Consider the following 16056-nt stretch of genomic DNA (forward strand, 5'->3'; position numbering starts at 1 on the left):
ACAGGCTGCACATGTGGTGGGTAAGTATGACTTACACTTGCACCATCATCACAAGGAGAAGACCCACCCTCACCTTCTCAGGGCAACTAGGGATGGGCAATAATTTCAGCCTAGCCAGCGACGCCCACATCCCAAAACAAATTAAAAGAGCCTCGGTGTTGTCGCTGACATTTGCCTGGCAAAGGTAGTTGGACAATTACAGAGCTCTGTTAGGGAAATAATATCAGGGCAAGGTGCAACAGAAAGCAGTGGCTACCCATCAGGACAGGTTGGTATTTGAAAGTTAACTGGGTTTGTTCTAGCAGCATTCAATGAATCTGGCAAATAATCACATGGCGTTAACAAAGGTAAGATCCTTTGCTTTTCAGTTCTATTTGGGGCAGCGAGTGTTGCGTGCTGAAGGGACAGAATGAACGATGCTTACTGGCTGCAGAATTAAGCTTCGTAACGTGAAAAAGGGGACAGAATTCAAGATATGGAGCAGAGTGGAGCAGACAACCAGAAACAGTAGGACTTTATTGGAAGGTCTCATCGTTGAGGAACGGATAACAATGATTGAAAATAACTCAAATCATTAAACCTCCTTCATGTCCCTCTGTTAATATCCTTAGAGGCACATAACAGCACAATAACTTTGTAACAGTGTGATGGAAAATTCAGATTTTGCACATGCACAAACTAAACCCTAAAGCTCAATTATTCGTTACAGCCATGTGTTACTTATGATATACACTGCCCAAAATAACATGGATGAGGCTTTATGGCCAGCACTTCTTTTATTGACATATCTCAAGTTAGCCATTACCCAAATTATGGGAGAAGAATGTCACATGGGAACTTAGTAATGCCACTTACCACATCCATCCTATTAAAAAAAGGCCATAAAAGCTGTTAGACTTAAGGGACACGACCTCTTAATTCCAGAATAACTGTGGAACAAACCTATTTATACACAAACTGGATGAGCACTAATCTATAATCAGGGATGTTTCTATGGCTCCCTGTTGTCCTGGTCATTCACCCGTTCCACATTTTCTCTTTGCAGTTCCATACTCAATCCCCTGTGCAAACAACTCCTGACATGAAGGTCGTGACTTACTGTATTTGTACCTAATGTACTATTGTCTTATTAAATGTTGGAAAAACCCAGTTTATGCACACTAGAGCCTGCGCTGTTGCTATTGCCACACGACACAGGTTGGCACTCTCAACCCCACCTGGTACCTCTCTAACCTGAGTCAGACCCATGCAGAGATGTAAATGTTAGACAAAAAGAGGGGCACTGTCATAGGTCAGACCCCTCTCTCTCACACACACACACAACACACAAATAATATATAAAAAATAAAATATCTGGTAACAGAAATAGGCATTTAGACCCATCCCTTGTTCATAGATTGACCGCACGGTCCCAGTTTCTCACTATATCACTCATACTCTCCATTCTCTAGAAATACATCCAAATGTCACCCATTTATACTCTGCACCTCAATGGCCTTCCCTGGTAACTAACTCACAGCTCTATGATCCTTTGAGTGAAGAAGTTCCATCTGAATTTCTTTCTTAATTCTAACATCTTCATTTTTAACAGAAGACACATAAACCACTATAAGGGTGTAACTGAATAGCAGAACTGCTGTAATTATTACGCAATACCTGACAAATATAAAAGGATAAAGAGAAACTAGTGGAACCTGACAATAGAAGACTTAGGACGGTATTGCTTTATGACGGGATAATTAAATGTAAAAACAGAAATTTAAAGGAATACTAATAACGATCAAATTATTTGCAGCATATATTTTACAAATTGAAAGTATTTCATAAAATGATATCAATACTGAATTCTGAAACAAGGAAAACAAAAGCTCATTAAACATTTCAACAGAAAATTCACCAACTTACCTGATAACCTTCCAGAAAAGGCGCAAACATGTCTGACATAAAGGAAATGGTGGCACTGCCCTTCTCGGAGATGTAGAGGTCTGTGTGGGACCCCTGAATAGCATCGCACTTCATCAGCAAGTACAGCCCTTCGTCAAAGTCCTGCAGCGAGAGAGAACAGTCACAACACCAAACATAGCTTAAGGTGAAGTGAACCATGAGATACAAAATCTAGATCACAAGCGAGCAAGTCAAGAGGTTACCAACGACAAAGCCACAGGCCAACTGTGTGACTAACCAATGGAATAAACTCTCTATTTCGCATTTGCCCATTTAGTGTTCCAGTATAATGTAGGTTAAAAAAAAACTTTGTCACTATCTTAAAAATGTTTTAATTTGGTATTAATGGGAACAGGATGCTGTAACATTGTCCAGTCCTTTTGAGAGAGCTTTTTTCCTCTTCTTAGGATGGGAACGTTAATACGAGCAACTCAACGTACAATGCATTTTAATTGTCTGGCCTTAATAGTTATTACAAGTGACTTTATGACGTGCAGTGCCACCTTAATAACAATACACTTCAACATTCCCACTGGTGCACAGTATGAAAATGGCAACCATCCATTTCCAACCTCCCTTTTGGGATGTGACTATGTGGGACAGACTACCTAGGGAGGCAGACTGTGTGAAAAAATTCAAAGGAGAATTGGAGAGGTTTCTGAGGGAGTGAGCAATCCAGGGGACTGGCCAGATGGACTGCAGCCTTTTCCTGTCCTGGATGTTCCTAGGTAACCTCCTGAGGAAACCCAAGAATTCTGCGTGCCACGTTCTGCCTGATACAAAGATGCAATACTGTGCATGACAAGCAACACTTACCTTGTTCAACATGATCCAATAAACTAAGCAATCTGCAGGCTGTGTGGTTGTTCAGCCATTTGCTCTTCTAAAGCACCTCTGCTAGACTCATTATTTATTAGCCACTGATCCCTGGGCCCAGGTGGCTGGGTACGTGCTCCCTGCTACATTCCATCCTTTCCAATAGCAGCTTCAATGAGGGTGCATGAGCAGGCTTTAAATATTTTCTCCAGTTTAATTTTGGACTGATGAGAACTGGAGCCCAATTAAAAGTCGTAATAAACCCCTCAAAAGGAGTTCTTAATGTGCCAGAGGGGAAATGTACCTCATGGTATGGACACAATTGGTTTTAATACTCTCGGCTGGAGGAAGGATCAGCCAGGATTCCCACTCCAAATTCCACTTGGTAACCAGCTGGACAGTGTGTATGTGGTTATTGCGTCAGAACGAAATAGGATGCCCTCCACACTGGGACAGCCCGACGACACTCAGTGCCTGAGGGAAGTGTAATAGGAAGCGAATTGCCTGACACAGGCTGTTTTTAGCCTTGCTTTGCACCCCACACTGCATTTCAATTACCTTGACGTGGTTTCCTGGCAAAAAAATAAATTCGTCAGAGAACACTTCACGCAGGTAGCTGAAGCAGCTGTAGACATCCTCTGAAAGAAAGGAGAAAACAAAATTACCTACAACCTTTTATTCTCATTAGGGAATCTGAGGCCAGACATGCTCTATTTTATCTTAATGGTGTGCAGGGGTGAATTATATTTTTAAAATATTTTAGTCACTGTGTATGAAGATACATTACACACTGTAGACATCTTACACTGTTGATTTACTCACTGGGTCCTAGTACATTACATACTGTGGACACCTTACACTGTCACTTTATTGTGCTTGCTGGTACATTACATGCAGCATATATCTTGGAGTCTAAGTGCCTTGAAGAAACACCATCAAATACCACTGCTAGGACAGCAGGAAGGGGGAGTAGATGGACCTATGGATTCTTTACATCTTGAGATTTCCTTTGTTTCTAAGAGGAAGTACCTATAACTTGCCTATTTGTTAACTGATTTCCTGCATTTCTTGCACAATGCAGTTGGCTGACTCGTAAATAGATGACGATTAGAAATCTACCACAAAACTGGTCACAGTTACTGCCAAGTAGAAAATGTTGCTACTGCTAGCAGGAAATTCATACCCAATAATATCTGTTTTCTGTCATTTTCAATGCTCATTCACAAATGCCCAGATGGATGTTAACCCCTTTGTGACAAGATCAATAGATTCTTGTTCATTCAAGATAATTAAACCATGCCTCAAAAGAAAAATGTAATTTCATATTTCTCAAGCAACAATGCTCTAATACTCAAAGAATAGAAACATCTTTGAGTCCAAGCTTTCTTTCAAATCGAGCCAAGGGCGTCACCAATGTTGAAAAGGGTGAAGAGAAGTTAAATAAATTAGGAAGTAATTATTAGATGACACAAAGCTTGGGTTTTAAAAGCCTAAGGATTGTAGCAAGGAGGAACAGCTGAGGAAGGATAGGAGTTCCATAATTTTGGAAACAATTTCTAAAGGTATTCAAATCTGTAAATGAATATTAGATTTTATATGTGGAATAAACATTAACCACTTAGACCCTTAATTTTATTTGTGCTGGGGATTACTCTTTATTTTCATCCGCATCAAGCACTGTTAAGTCAGGCAAAACACAGCCAGATGCTCTCTTTGCTCTGCCTCCCTCTCCCCACCCCAACAATGTGCCTTTACCCAACCTTCTAGATTTCTCCAACCTCCTCACCAGTCACCTTGGAGTTCAATCAACAATTCAGTGCTACTATTGGGAGCTTTGTGCTGTGGATCCACTCTAAAAACTTGGCTCAAGATCATTTCACGTAAGATCCTCACAGCCAGCAGAGGAGAGCTTCATCCCATCTCGTGGATTTAAATCCAGATTCTAAAGGTGAAAAGATAACCTACTGTCCCACCCAGTCTGAGATTATGAGATAATGGATACTTTAAAAAATGTTATATTTTTACCTCTCCTGCAACTGTGTGCGTTTTCAAATGCAATCGCCACCAAGGCTGGGCGCACAAAAACATGCAGTATCTGATTTCTATAGGACGCACACATCAGCAGCGAGATTGTGTACTTGAAAACCTTTTCCACCGTGAATTCAGCTGGGGTCTCCTCTTGGCAAAGCACAACCTGGTTTTTGACTGTCTTCACTATGTTGTGGCGTAGGGCGAGACTGGAGCAAATCACTTTGTCAGATGTTATATTTTCTAGAACGCAACACAGTGAATTTAGTTCAATGTATACATGTACAATAGAAACAAATAAAACCTACTGACAGATGCGAAAATGGCATCCAATAATTATCAATAATCATATGACTAAAATTAGTATAGAATTAGTTTTTCAATAACATTATGGTATCTTTTGTCCTAGGCTATAATTTTGCTTTTGCTTGAATAAATTGGCTTCCTAGGTCAAAGGTGACAGATTAGACATTGGTGACCAGCCTGTTTCTCAGTTGTACTTTTTTTTGCTGATTTTAGACTGTGCCGGCTTTTCCGAGGTTTGTAGGTGGATATGTACGGTGCATAATAGTATATAAGCTGGAAGACAAGGAAAGAAGACTGCAGATAACTCACTAAAGATCTGCCAGGAGGTGAAACCAGTAGGGAACCATTATGATTGGTTCAATATAGCAGTTAAGCTGCTACTTGATGTGTAGTTGCATATCTTTACACTAATGCCAACCAACAGATTTAAACAGGAAGCATACGATTGATAACCATCATATTGCTCTCTAAACTGAACAAGGCTACTGTTGCTAATCATAGTACTGCAATTCTCGATGTCAAGTATGACCATCATGCTAATGTTATTTCTAAAGCTAAGTATTTGTACTGTCTGTTATAATTACATTGATAGCGTTATTTTTATTTGCATAGGAAATAGCTAAATAAATCGGTTGGTAACATATCTCCTTGTGCCCTGGTACCTCTGATGTGAACAGATAGCCAAGTGGTACTTTGGCCAATCTTGTACGGCATTCCTGCTGATGGCTAAACTCCAATTGGATATTTTCTAATTTAATTAGGGTAAGTCAGAGCCAAATTAGGCATCACAACAAAAGCTTAGGTACAAATGTAAAACCTGAACTACTTTTCTCGCAGATGTAATTGAAATGCGATGAGCTTCCAACCCTATATCTGCTCCATCGACAAGACTGCCTACTTCCACCTCCTTAACTTCGCCCGTCTCCACCCCTGCCTCAGCTCATCTACTGCTGAAACCCTCATCCATGCCTTTGTTACCTGTAAACTCAACTATTCCAATGCTCTCCTGGTCGGCCTCCCATCTTCCACCCTCCATAAACTTGAGCTCATTCAAAACTCTGCTGCCCGTATCCTAACTCGCACCAAGTCCCATCCTGGGCTTACTGACCTACATTCGGTCCCAGTCCGGCAACGCCTCGATTTTAAAATTCTCACCCTCGTTTTCAAATCCGTCCTTGGCCTCGTCCCACCCTATCCCTGTAACCTCCTCAGTCCTACAACCCTCTGAGGTCTCTGCGCTCCTCCAATTCTGGCTTCTTGCACACCCCAATTTTAATCACTTCACCATTGGTGCCCGTGCCTTCAGCTGCCTCTGCCCAACGCTCTGGAATTCCCTCCTTAATCCTCTCTGCCCCTTTCAACTCTCTCTCCTCCTTTAAGATGCTCCTTAAAACCTACCTCTTTGACCAAGCTTTTGGTCACCAAAATCTCACGTGGCTCAGTGTCAAATTTTGTTTGATTATCGGTCCTGTGATGCGCCTTGGGGGTGTTTTACTACGTAAAAGGAGCTATATAAATGCAAGTTGTTGTTGAAATCATTTAACAATATCTCAGGTTGTACTATTACAAACCTGAGATTTTTTGGTGTAATGTAATTTTTGAGAAGTCATTGGTTTAACGTCATTTGATGTATAAGCTGCTTTCATGTTTTGTCCACTTCTCATCAACAATAACTTGCACTTATATAGTGCCGTTAATGTAGGAAAACATGTCATGGCAATTCACAGAGAATAGGAGAGGTTGGCCCAGCCCTTCGCAAATTGCTGAGAAGCAATATCTTCTCTGTGTGGAGCAGATACAAGACCCAGAAACAGCATTGACGTCTGGTGAAACAGGTAGGGGTTAGAAATGGCTGGAGCCTTTTAGGGCATCATCAAATCAGATATTTCTAAAGCAAGCTTTCATTACTTACTGGGCCAGTCGATAAAAGCACCAAATGCTTCGGCAATTGCTTTGAGCCACAGTGTCTGCCTGATGAGATCCGACAGAGGAAGGCCGGGCAGGTTCTGGGTGATCACTGTAGCCATCAGAACCCAGGGACTAATGACCATGTTTTTCTGCTGCAACACCACCATTGTATGGCCTACAACATCGAGAAACCTGTACACATCTCCAGACGGCCTCCGTGGAATATGTCTGTATAAACGTCAAAAGTACCGTACAGTGAAAAGGTTTTACTTGCCAGTGTCAAAAAGTGTGATATCGCTGAGCCTCTGATAGTGAATTCCCCTTTCTCATACAAGCACTCCTCTGTTTTCCTTCATCTAATACCTTACTCAACAAGAGTGTGCAGAAATGAAGTATAAACAGACGACAGCAGAGAGACACAGCAGTAAAACTTTATCTGAAGAGGGGAGTGTGCACATGGGCTGAGCTCAGGATTTTGTTTATGTTTATTTTTACATATTGAGGGGCTATGAATCTGTAATGAACATATTATTTACAATATTATGCCGGAGGGTCCCATTTGCCCGTCTTACACCAGAGGGTCCCATATGCCCATGCTACACCAGCAAGTCCCGATACCCGTGCTACACCGGCGGGTCCCATTACCCGCATTACACCAGTGGCTCGCATTACACCAGTGACTCCCATTACCCACATTACACTGGTGGCTCCCCATTCCCCGTGTTACACCAGCAGATCCCGTGTTACACCGGCGGGTCCCATTACTCGTGTTACACCAGCGGGTCCCATTACCCGCATAGTAGCAATACTGGGGGAGCAAGAACAGATCCTGCAGATCCCTACCAGTCAATGCCGTCAGAAAGAGCTCTTTCTACTCATCATCTCCCTCAGCTTCTTTCTGCCTAGCTAATTTGTAATTAATTTCATGAGCCCTAATGCTCTTTAAGTCTCTCATTTGGAACTTCATTAAATGCCACCTGAAAATCAAAGTATATCTAATGAATAGTCATTATCTACTTGTTTAGTTATCCCCTCAATAAATTCCAGATTAGTGAGGCAAGACCAATTGCTTTTAATCCATGCTGCCTATTTATTATATCTCTGTGCTCTTTACATGAGGACTGACTGCATCCTTTTAAAACGCTCTCAAGCATTTTCCCCCAAAACAGATGTTATTTTAACAGTTCTATCATTTCCAGGCTCAAGTCTGGCCTGGCACGATTGCTAGCACTTGATAGTAAATGAAGTCTTTATCTTGCAATGGGGAATTACAATGCATCACATTACTGTTCTTCCCCTATTAAGTGTTGATAACTGACCTGGGGACCAAGTTGTACTGAGACCTCCTGACTGTCCCTGTTGCTAGGGATCTCACCGACACAGGCTGCCCAAAGTAAACATGTATGCTTCCAAAGTTTTCACTCAAAATCTTCCTGGCTTTCAACAAACCCTAGAACAGAAAACCAGTTTGATCACTAATTCGTCAGCACATTGTTAATAGAAAACAGCTAGAATGGAGAGATTATAACAAGAAACCTGTACACACCGAAGTCGATTCCTTTGGCTTTGGTACTCCTAAAAGCTCGTGTGCATAGAGGGATTCCTCCAGGATTCGCTCGTAGCTTATACTTATGGGAACTAGGTACATGTCAAAAACTTCCCCCATCAGAAAAGGTTCAACTGTAATGTTCAACAGTCCTGTGAAAGAGAACATTTTAAGAATGGTCTAAATATCTTACAAATATTCTTAAACAGTATTATTTATAGGCCAAAGTATTTGCATTTATATAGACAATTTATACTCTGTAATACTGTCCATAATAGCTGTTGTTTTACAACACCTTAATACTACAGCTATCAGCCTGAAACCAGCAGCACTAACTTGTACGTCTAGCTCTGCATTGCTCTGGATTGCATGGAGCTCCGTGCACCTGCATCAGGATGCTGGTGAGATTTTTAATGTTGACGAGCACACTGTTTAAAAAGACAATGTTACTCCTGTTACAGTTAAGCTGCTGCTTGTGAGATGCCCACAGGATCATGTACAGCTTGCTAAAAATCAAGTCACCCTCAGATTGGTAGCACTGTTGCCAAGTGAAAACCATACTGCATTTAATTGGGATGTGGCTGGCCTATTCTTTGAGGAAGCCACAAATTGTAAAGATGATAATATTGATTTTTTTATGACAAACTTGCTGTTTACTCCCCGAACTTCAGGAGGTATTTGAAATATTTAAAGGAGCCTTAAAGCACAGACGCAGTGATTTTGTTCAATTGAAACGGGGTCATTTGCGCAGGTGTCAGCCGTGGCTCGGTTGGTAGCACTCTCGCGACCGAGTTAAAAGGTTGTGGGTTCAAGTCCCACTCCAGAGACTTGAGAACAAATTCTAGGCTTAGGTACTAAGGGAGTGCTGCACTGTTGGAGGTGCCGTCTTTCAGATGAGACATTAATCCGGGGCCCCGTTTGCCTCTCAGGTGGATGTAAAAGATCCCAGGGCATTATTTCGAAGAGGAGCAAGGAAGTTCTCCCCAGTGTCCTGGACAATATTTATCCCTCAACCAACACCACTAAAAAAACAGATGATCCGGTCATTATCACATTGCTGTTTGTGGAATCTTGCTTTGTGCAAAATGGCTGTTCATTTCCTACATTACAACAGACTACAATTCAAAAGTACTTCATTGGCTGTAAAGTGCTTAGGGATGTCCTGAGGTTGTGAAAGGCACTATGTAAATGCAAGTTCTTTCTTTAATGGGAGGGTGTGATACGATGCTCACACAAGGCAACTGTCCATTCTGCCAGTTTAACAAGTGCATCTAGACTTGTTTTGTTAGGGGCAAGGGGCCAGCTGCAAAAAAATCTAATACTAATTCTTTCTTGGTTCTGTGCACAGGTTGAATCTGATTTCATTCTGCCTAATTAGTATTAAGGGCTGGTTCTGTAGTGACACAAGGCAAATATTTTATTACTGCTATTGTAAACTGCATCTTTGTCAGTCCCACAAGCTGAAGAGCAGGAGTGCCCAAACATTTGTTTTCATGGGTCACTCAGCTGCATAACACGGAGCTCTGTGGGTTACATAAGCAATCACAGTAGAAAAGGTCAACCTCCATGACTTGAAGGTCCTTAAATGTGAACAGATAGCCTCAATTTACATCTCTACGATATCACTTGCAGAACATGAAGAGATTTTGTAATTGTAGACTACAGATTACACCGTTCAATAGTGGTACAAATATCAGTTACAACTGATTCAAACTTCCTTGCCAAATTCAAGGTGGCTGCTATTATTCTCAATGAAAATATTAAGATTTGTGAATTTGAACTGCTGTAAATGCTAGTCTGGGGAAGGAGGAAAATAAAAACCACAGTAAGAGTTCATGTAACATGTAAATGCTGCCACTGCCTTTGAAAAATGAGAAATTCTTCTCTCCTCAAACAGATAGGAAGTTATGTATCTTTCACTTCATTACAATTTTATTTTGAAATTCACATACCGGTAACTTATGACACCATTCATTCTATAACTCTACTTTTCATATCAAAATAGTACCAGCGGAACTGATGAGCTATTGAGTTAACATCATTTGTGGAAACAGTAATCATTTATCATTGGTGACTGTGTCACATCTTTTATTTAATCTTCAGCATTTTGAACAAAGTTAGGTCTTCATGGTCCTTCAAGATCTTTATTTAGGTTCTTCAGTCAATTGTGTGCGCGTTTTTAAACAGGAATTTCAGCCTTTTACTTTACTTTACAGTTTGTACACGATTGAGCTTATTGTTCAGCCTGAAGCGTTATCGAGCAGGTAGCTTTCTTCTCCACATAGTCATACACAGGACTGTCAATATCTAGGTTCTCTTAAATTCTGCATGTGCATCTACACTAGATTTACACTGCAAGTTTAATAATTTCTGCTTTGCACCATTTCTAAACTGACCACGTAAATCTGCAGTCAGGACTCGACCTGGCTCTGGAGCAGAGCAAGATTCTCTGGAGGCGGCAGTCTCACCCTGCTTGGGTTTGACTGCGTGCATTGTAAATCCAGTGTCAAATCTTAAGCACAAAGCGCGCAGGGGTTCTGTTGTGAACCAACCTGACCTTAGTTTATATGTTTAGAGAGCATGGGATCCTCCCTGCTGTCTAAACATTTAATTTTGTTAGTCAGTCTACCTAGCAACAGTTGAGTAGGGCCATTCAAGCTGGGCAGGCACATGTAGTTTTAACAGGGCTGTGCATGACTGAAAACCAACCTGCAATGATCAGCCTCAAACCAGTAGCTGTAGTGCAACTATATCCAAGTGTTACACTGCAGTTAAACTAGCTGCTCTGATATTTGGATAATGTGCGTATAGGTTTATTATCTGGTTGCAGCAGATAGGCTTTTAGAAACATAGAAAATAGCAGGAGTAGGCCATTCAAGCCTGCTCCGCCATTCAATATGATCATGGCTGATCCTCTATCTCAATACGATATTCACGCTCTCTCCCCAGACCCCTTGATGCCTTTGTGTCTAGGAATCTACCTAGCTCCTTCTTAAATATATTCAGTGACTTGGCCTCCACAGCCTTCTGTGGTGGAGAATTCCACAGGATCACCACCCTCTGAGTGAAGAAACTTCTCCTCATCTCAGTCCTAAATGTCCTACCAAGTATCCTGACTCCTTGTTCTGGACCCCCTAACCAGGGGAAACATCCTCCCTGCATCCAGTCTGTCTAGCCCTGTCAGAATTTTATATGTTTCAATGAGATCCCCTCTCATTCTTCTAAACTCGAGTGAATACAGGCCGAGTCAACCCAATCTCTCCTCATAAGACAGTCCTGCCATCCCAGGAATCAGTCTGGTGAACCTTCGCTGCACTCCCTCCATGGCAAGTATATCCTTTCTTGGGTAAGGAGACCAAAACTGCACACAATACTCCAGGTGTGGTCTCACCAAGGCCCTGTATAACTGCAGTAAGTCATCCTTGCTCCTATACTCAAATCCTCTTGCAATGAAAGTCAACATACCATTTGCCTTCCTAACTGCTTGCTGCACCTGCATGTTTACTTTCAGTGACTGGTGTACAAGGACACCCAGATCCCTTTGTGCATCAACAGTTCCCAATCTATCACCATTTAAATAATACTCCGCCTTTCTGTTTTTCCTTCTGAAGTGGATAACTTCACATTTATCCACATTATACTGCATCTGCCATGTATTTGCCCACTCACTCAACTTGTCTAAATCGCCTTGAAGCCTCTTTGCATCCTCCTCACAACTCACAATCCCACCTAGTTTTGTGTTGTCAGCAAACTTGGAAATATTACATTTGGTTCTCTCATTGAAATCATTGATATATATCGTGAATAGCTGGGGTCCAAGCACTGATACCTGCAGTACCCCACTAGTCACTGCCTGCAACCCCGATAAAGACCCATTTATTCCTACTCTCTGTTTCCTGTCTGTTAACCAATTTTCAATCCATGCCAGTATATTATCCACAATCCCATGTACTTTAATTTTGCACACTAACCTCTTATGTGGGACTTTATCAAAGGCCTTCTGAAAATCCAAATAAACCACATCCACTGGTTCTCCCTTATCTATTCTAACAGTTACATCCTCAAAAAACTCCAGTAGGTTTGTCAAACATGATTGCCCTTTCATAAATCCATGCTGACTTTGTCTAATCTCATTGATATTTTCTAAGCGTCCTGTTATCACATCCTTTCTACAATTTCCCTACTACTGATGTTAGGTAATTTTGCTAATTTGCTAATTTTTTAATAATTTACTTTCCAGTTTATATTTCTACTTGCTGGAAGTGAATTGTTTAGGATAGCAGCAACTGCTTTTACTTATTGGTTCTTGTTTTAGCCCTTTATGTCCTGCTTGGGCTGCGGAATGCTGATACCCAGGAGGAGGAAGAGTCTGTATCATATACCTGGCAGTCTGGGATTTTTGCACATATTGGTAGGATTCTGTACTACAACATAGACATTGAGTTCTATGTAACATACATATCCCTTCTCTTTCCCCTTCCTGGTCTGATTTCCATCTCTCACTAAAGTAACGTAAGTACTAGTTATGTCTGAATAAATTGTGTGCGTATTTGTCTCTATTTAACATTCAATGTTGTTAAAGTGACATTAAACAAGAGCTGCTCTCACCTCTACTCCAATACAACTTTAAATAGAACTTTAAATTCTCTTTCCATTAAATAAATTGGAGATGACTTGAGAACAAGTGAAATGGTCGAAATTTTAGCAACCAGAGGCCATTTGGCCCAACAAGCCTGTCTCTTTTCTCATCATATCCCTCATTCCCTCTTTCTCCCGAAACATATAGGTGATTTGGTCTCTTAAAATTTACCTTGCTCAGTTGAAATGTGCCAGGAATATCTGAGGTAGTGTTGATGCTTTGTGGAAAGTTTCAGAACCTCCTTTCATTTCTCTAATGAGGCCACAAGTAAAGGGCAATCCAAGCGTTTTGGTTCATAGTCTACAGAAAGACCAGAAGCCAAAGATGGCAATCGAGTAAGATACCACAGACTGTGCCTGGTGCACCCAACAACTTCCACTGTCATTGAAGTGACATTGTGTGATGTTCTGGATCTCTAAAAGCCAGGGAATAAAGGGCTGCAAAGCCAGGATCGTGACTGGCAGATGTACTGTCCTGTGATACAAGAATCCTACCCAACAGACATAAAACTGAAAGTCCTTGTTAGCCATAACAGGGTACGTTTGTGCTTTACCTTTGTAAGTTTTCACAGTGTCAGAGGGTCTGTTAGTAAGCAATATTTGTCTTCCCCCCCCTTCCCCCATCTCAAATATATTATATTTATAATGGTATAGTAATATAATAGTTCTATTACTGGACTAGTAACCCAGAGGTTATGAATTCAAATCCCACCATGGCAAGCTGTGAAATTGAATTCAATAATTTGTGGGCTGGAACTAGAAATCGAAGCTGCTGGAATGTCATAAAAACCTAACTGGTTTACTAATGCCCTTCAGGGAAGAGAATCTGCTACCCGGTCTGGCCTACACGTGACGCCGACGCTACACAATTGACTTTTGTTGTCCGAAACAAGCACTATGAAGGCGGCCCACGATCAGCTTCTCAGGGCAACTAGAGATGGGCAATAAAATGCGGCCTTGGCAGTGTCACCACATCTCAAGAGCAAAGAAAGAAAAAATGCCACTGAATTCCATTGCCGTACAATGTTTGGTTAGTACGATGGAGACATCTGTACCTCAGATATCAGAGAAAACATTTTGTAAGAATTCTGTAAGCAGTGCAAGGTAGTCTCAGTATGTGCTTTTGACATGTTAATACTTTTGACAGTTCATCTGCTCACCCGTTTAGGTGATTAAAAAGTGTACGTCTCTGGCACCTGATTTCACTCTAGCTACAGACTGTGACGTTACAGGCTTCTTGTATTTTGTGGAAAAGTTTTTTTTTGTTGAGATTTCTGAGCTGAACCTTTCCTTTAAGAAATCTAAGTGACTCAGTTGACAGAAATATTTTCAGTGTCTATGCGGTTACTTTTTTTGTCTGTACCACATAGTAGAACTTTCAAAGCGTAGTACTGTAATCAGCTTGAATGCAATCATAGTGTGCTGCACAGGATATGCCCTGCTCGTCGCTGGTGAGCTGTTGTATGTATATTTCTAAAAAAAATTGTTATGGACCTGGTAGGTTTGTTAATTGAAGGATTCTCCCATTCTGATTCTAATGACGAAATTATGTCAGGACGGAAGAGGGCTGTTTATTACAGGGTGTATCCCTAGCCGTCACTGGTACGAACTGTATAGGAAACTTTTTACTTTCAGAGTTGAAGATGTCAAGAACAAATTATATGGGTGAACATCAAGTGGTCCTTTTCTCTATGTCTGTTAATGAACAGTAACTCCTGTTTAATTCTTATCCTGATAAATAAATGGGAACTGTACAAAGTTGGTTTAACCCTTGAGGGAGGTATAACTCAGTATTTTTAAATGGTCCAGGGCATGCACATACGTGCATGTACGCACACACGCGCGCACACACACACACACACACACACACACACACAAACAATTAGCAGGGCTCCTGGGAAGAGTGGAGGAGGGTTGTTGGTGGCTTTCTGTTAGTGCCATGAATACTATAGATATTAAAACAAAAGCAAAGATCACAAAATTATGGACATGTACAATTTAGGACTGCGTGTTCAGAGAATTTCAATAATAGTGCTCCCTCAACCCCACAAAAAAATACCCCCAAAACTCACCTAATTTGGGTATTAGGGATTTGCCAGTACGACTTCTAGTCCCCTCCACAAAAAATTCAACAGGAGCATCTCCATTCTGAAAAATGAGCTTTCAGTTAATACATGGGCTTTGACTGGTACAAAAAAAAACACAAATCACTGTCAGCAGCAAACAAATCATTTCCCCAGAACTTTCCTCTCCAATCTATTAAGCAGAGGATAATTAGCTGGTTTGAACCAGACGTTTATTTCACGTGGACTTTGCACACTGTAAACGTGGCAATGAACTGCACAGGACTAATTCAGTGATCCTGCACTTCCAGCACGGAGCCTCACCGAACAGGAGCACAGGTCGGAGGGAGGCCACAACACTCTTGTGATGATTCTACAACCCACTGAGCAAGGCTTTGTGTTGGTAGTGCAGGATCGCTGAACAAAGCCTTACATGATCAATAATTTTATATCGCCTCAGTTCCATAACCACTATGCTGTTCTGCCTCAGAGGAAAGGACTTTCTCAGGTCTATAAGACAAAACCAGATTCAAACAGAAATACACATGAAATATATAAACAGAGTGAAGAGTTTTCTATTGGTAGTGAGGAAGGGCTCAAACACATAGGAGCTGAACTTAAATTACTCGTCCAGCATGAATTGTCCTCTCCACATTAAACTCATTTTTAAAAGCAGCTCCATCCTCCCTTTACCTGAAGCATGTATTTTACTGAACAGTGACACTGCATTGTACCTGTGATTAGCAGCTGAGTATGGTGCATGGCCAGAATGATTGGATTTTAACTTCCACCAGAATACCTTTACAG

The 16056-nt window shown here is 41.2% G+C and overlaps 1 protein-coding gene across 2 annotated transcripts in view; it reads right to left on the bottom strand.

Annotated features, from left to right (window-relative positions):
• gnpat (glyceronephosphate O-acyltransferase) overlaps nucleotides 1-16056 on the bottom strand; it is a 35424-nt gene that overhangs the window by 6997 nt on the left and 12371 nt on the right. For both annotated transcript variants that reach the window (XM_067984092.1, XM_067984093.1), the window contains exons 6-12: nucleotides 15259-15334; nucleotides 8549-8700; nucleotides 8322-8452; nucleotides 7007-7230; nucleotides 4786-5031; nucleotides 3319-3398; nucleotides 1906-2046 (exon numbers count right to left, since the gene is read on the bottom strand). In XM_067984092.1, coding sequence (XP_067840193.1) covers nucleotides 1906-2046; nucleotides 3319-3398; nucleotides 4786-5031; nucleotides 7007-7230; nucleotides 8322-8452; nucleotides 8549-8700; nucleotides 15259-15334 — 1050 coding nt within the window. The remainder of the gene's footprint in view (nucleotides 1-1905; nucleotides 2047-3318; nucleotides 3399-4785; nucleotides 5032-7006; nucleotides 7231-8321; nucleotides 8453-8548; nucleotides 8701-15258; nucleotides 15335-16056) is intronic.

Source organism: Heptranchias perlo, chromosome 5 (genome assembly GCF_035084215.1).
Source record: "Heptranchias perlo isolate sHepPer1 chromosome 5, sHepPer1.hap1, whole genome shotgun sequence".
Classification (NCBI taxonomy): domain Eukaryota; kingdom Metazoa; phylum Chordata; class Chondrichthyes; order Hexanchiformes; family Hexanchidae; genus Heptranchias; species Heptranchias perlo.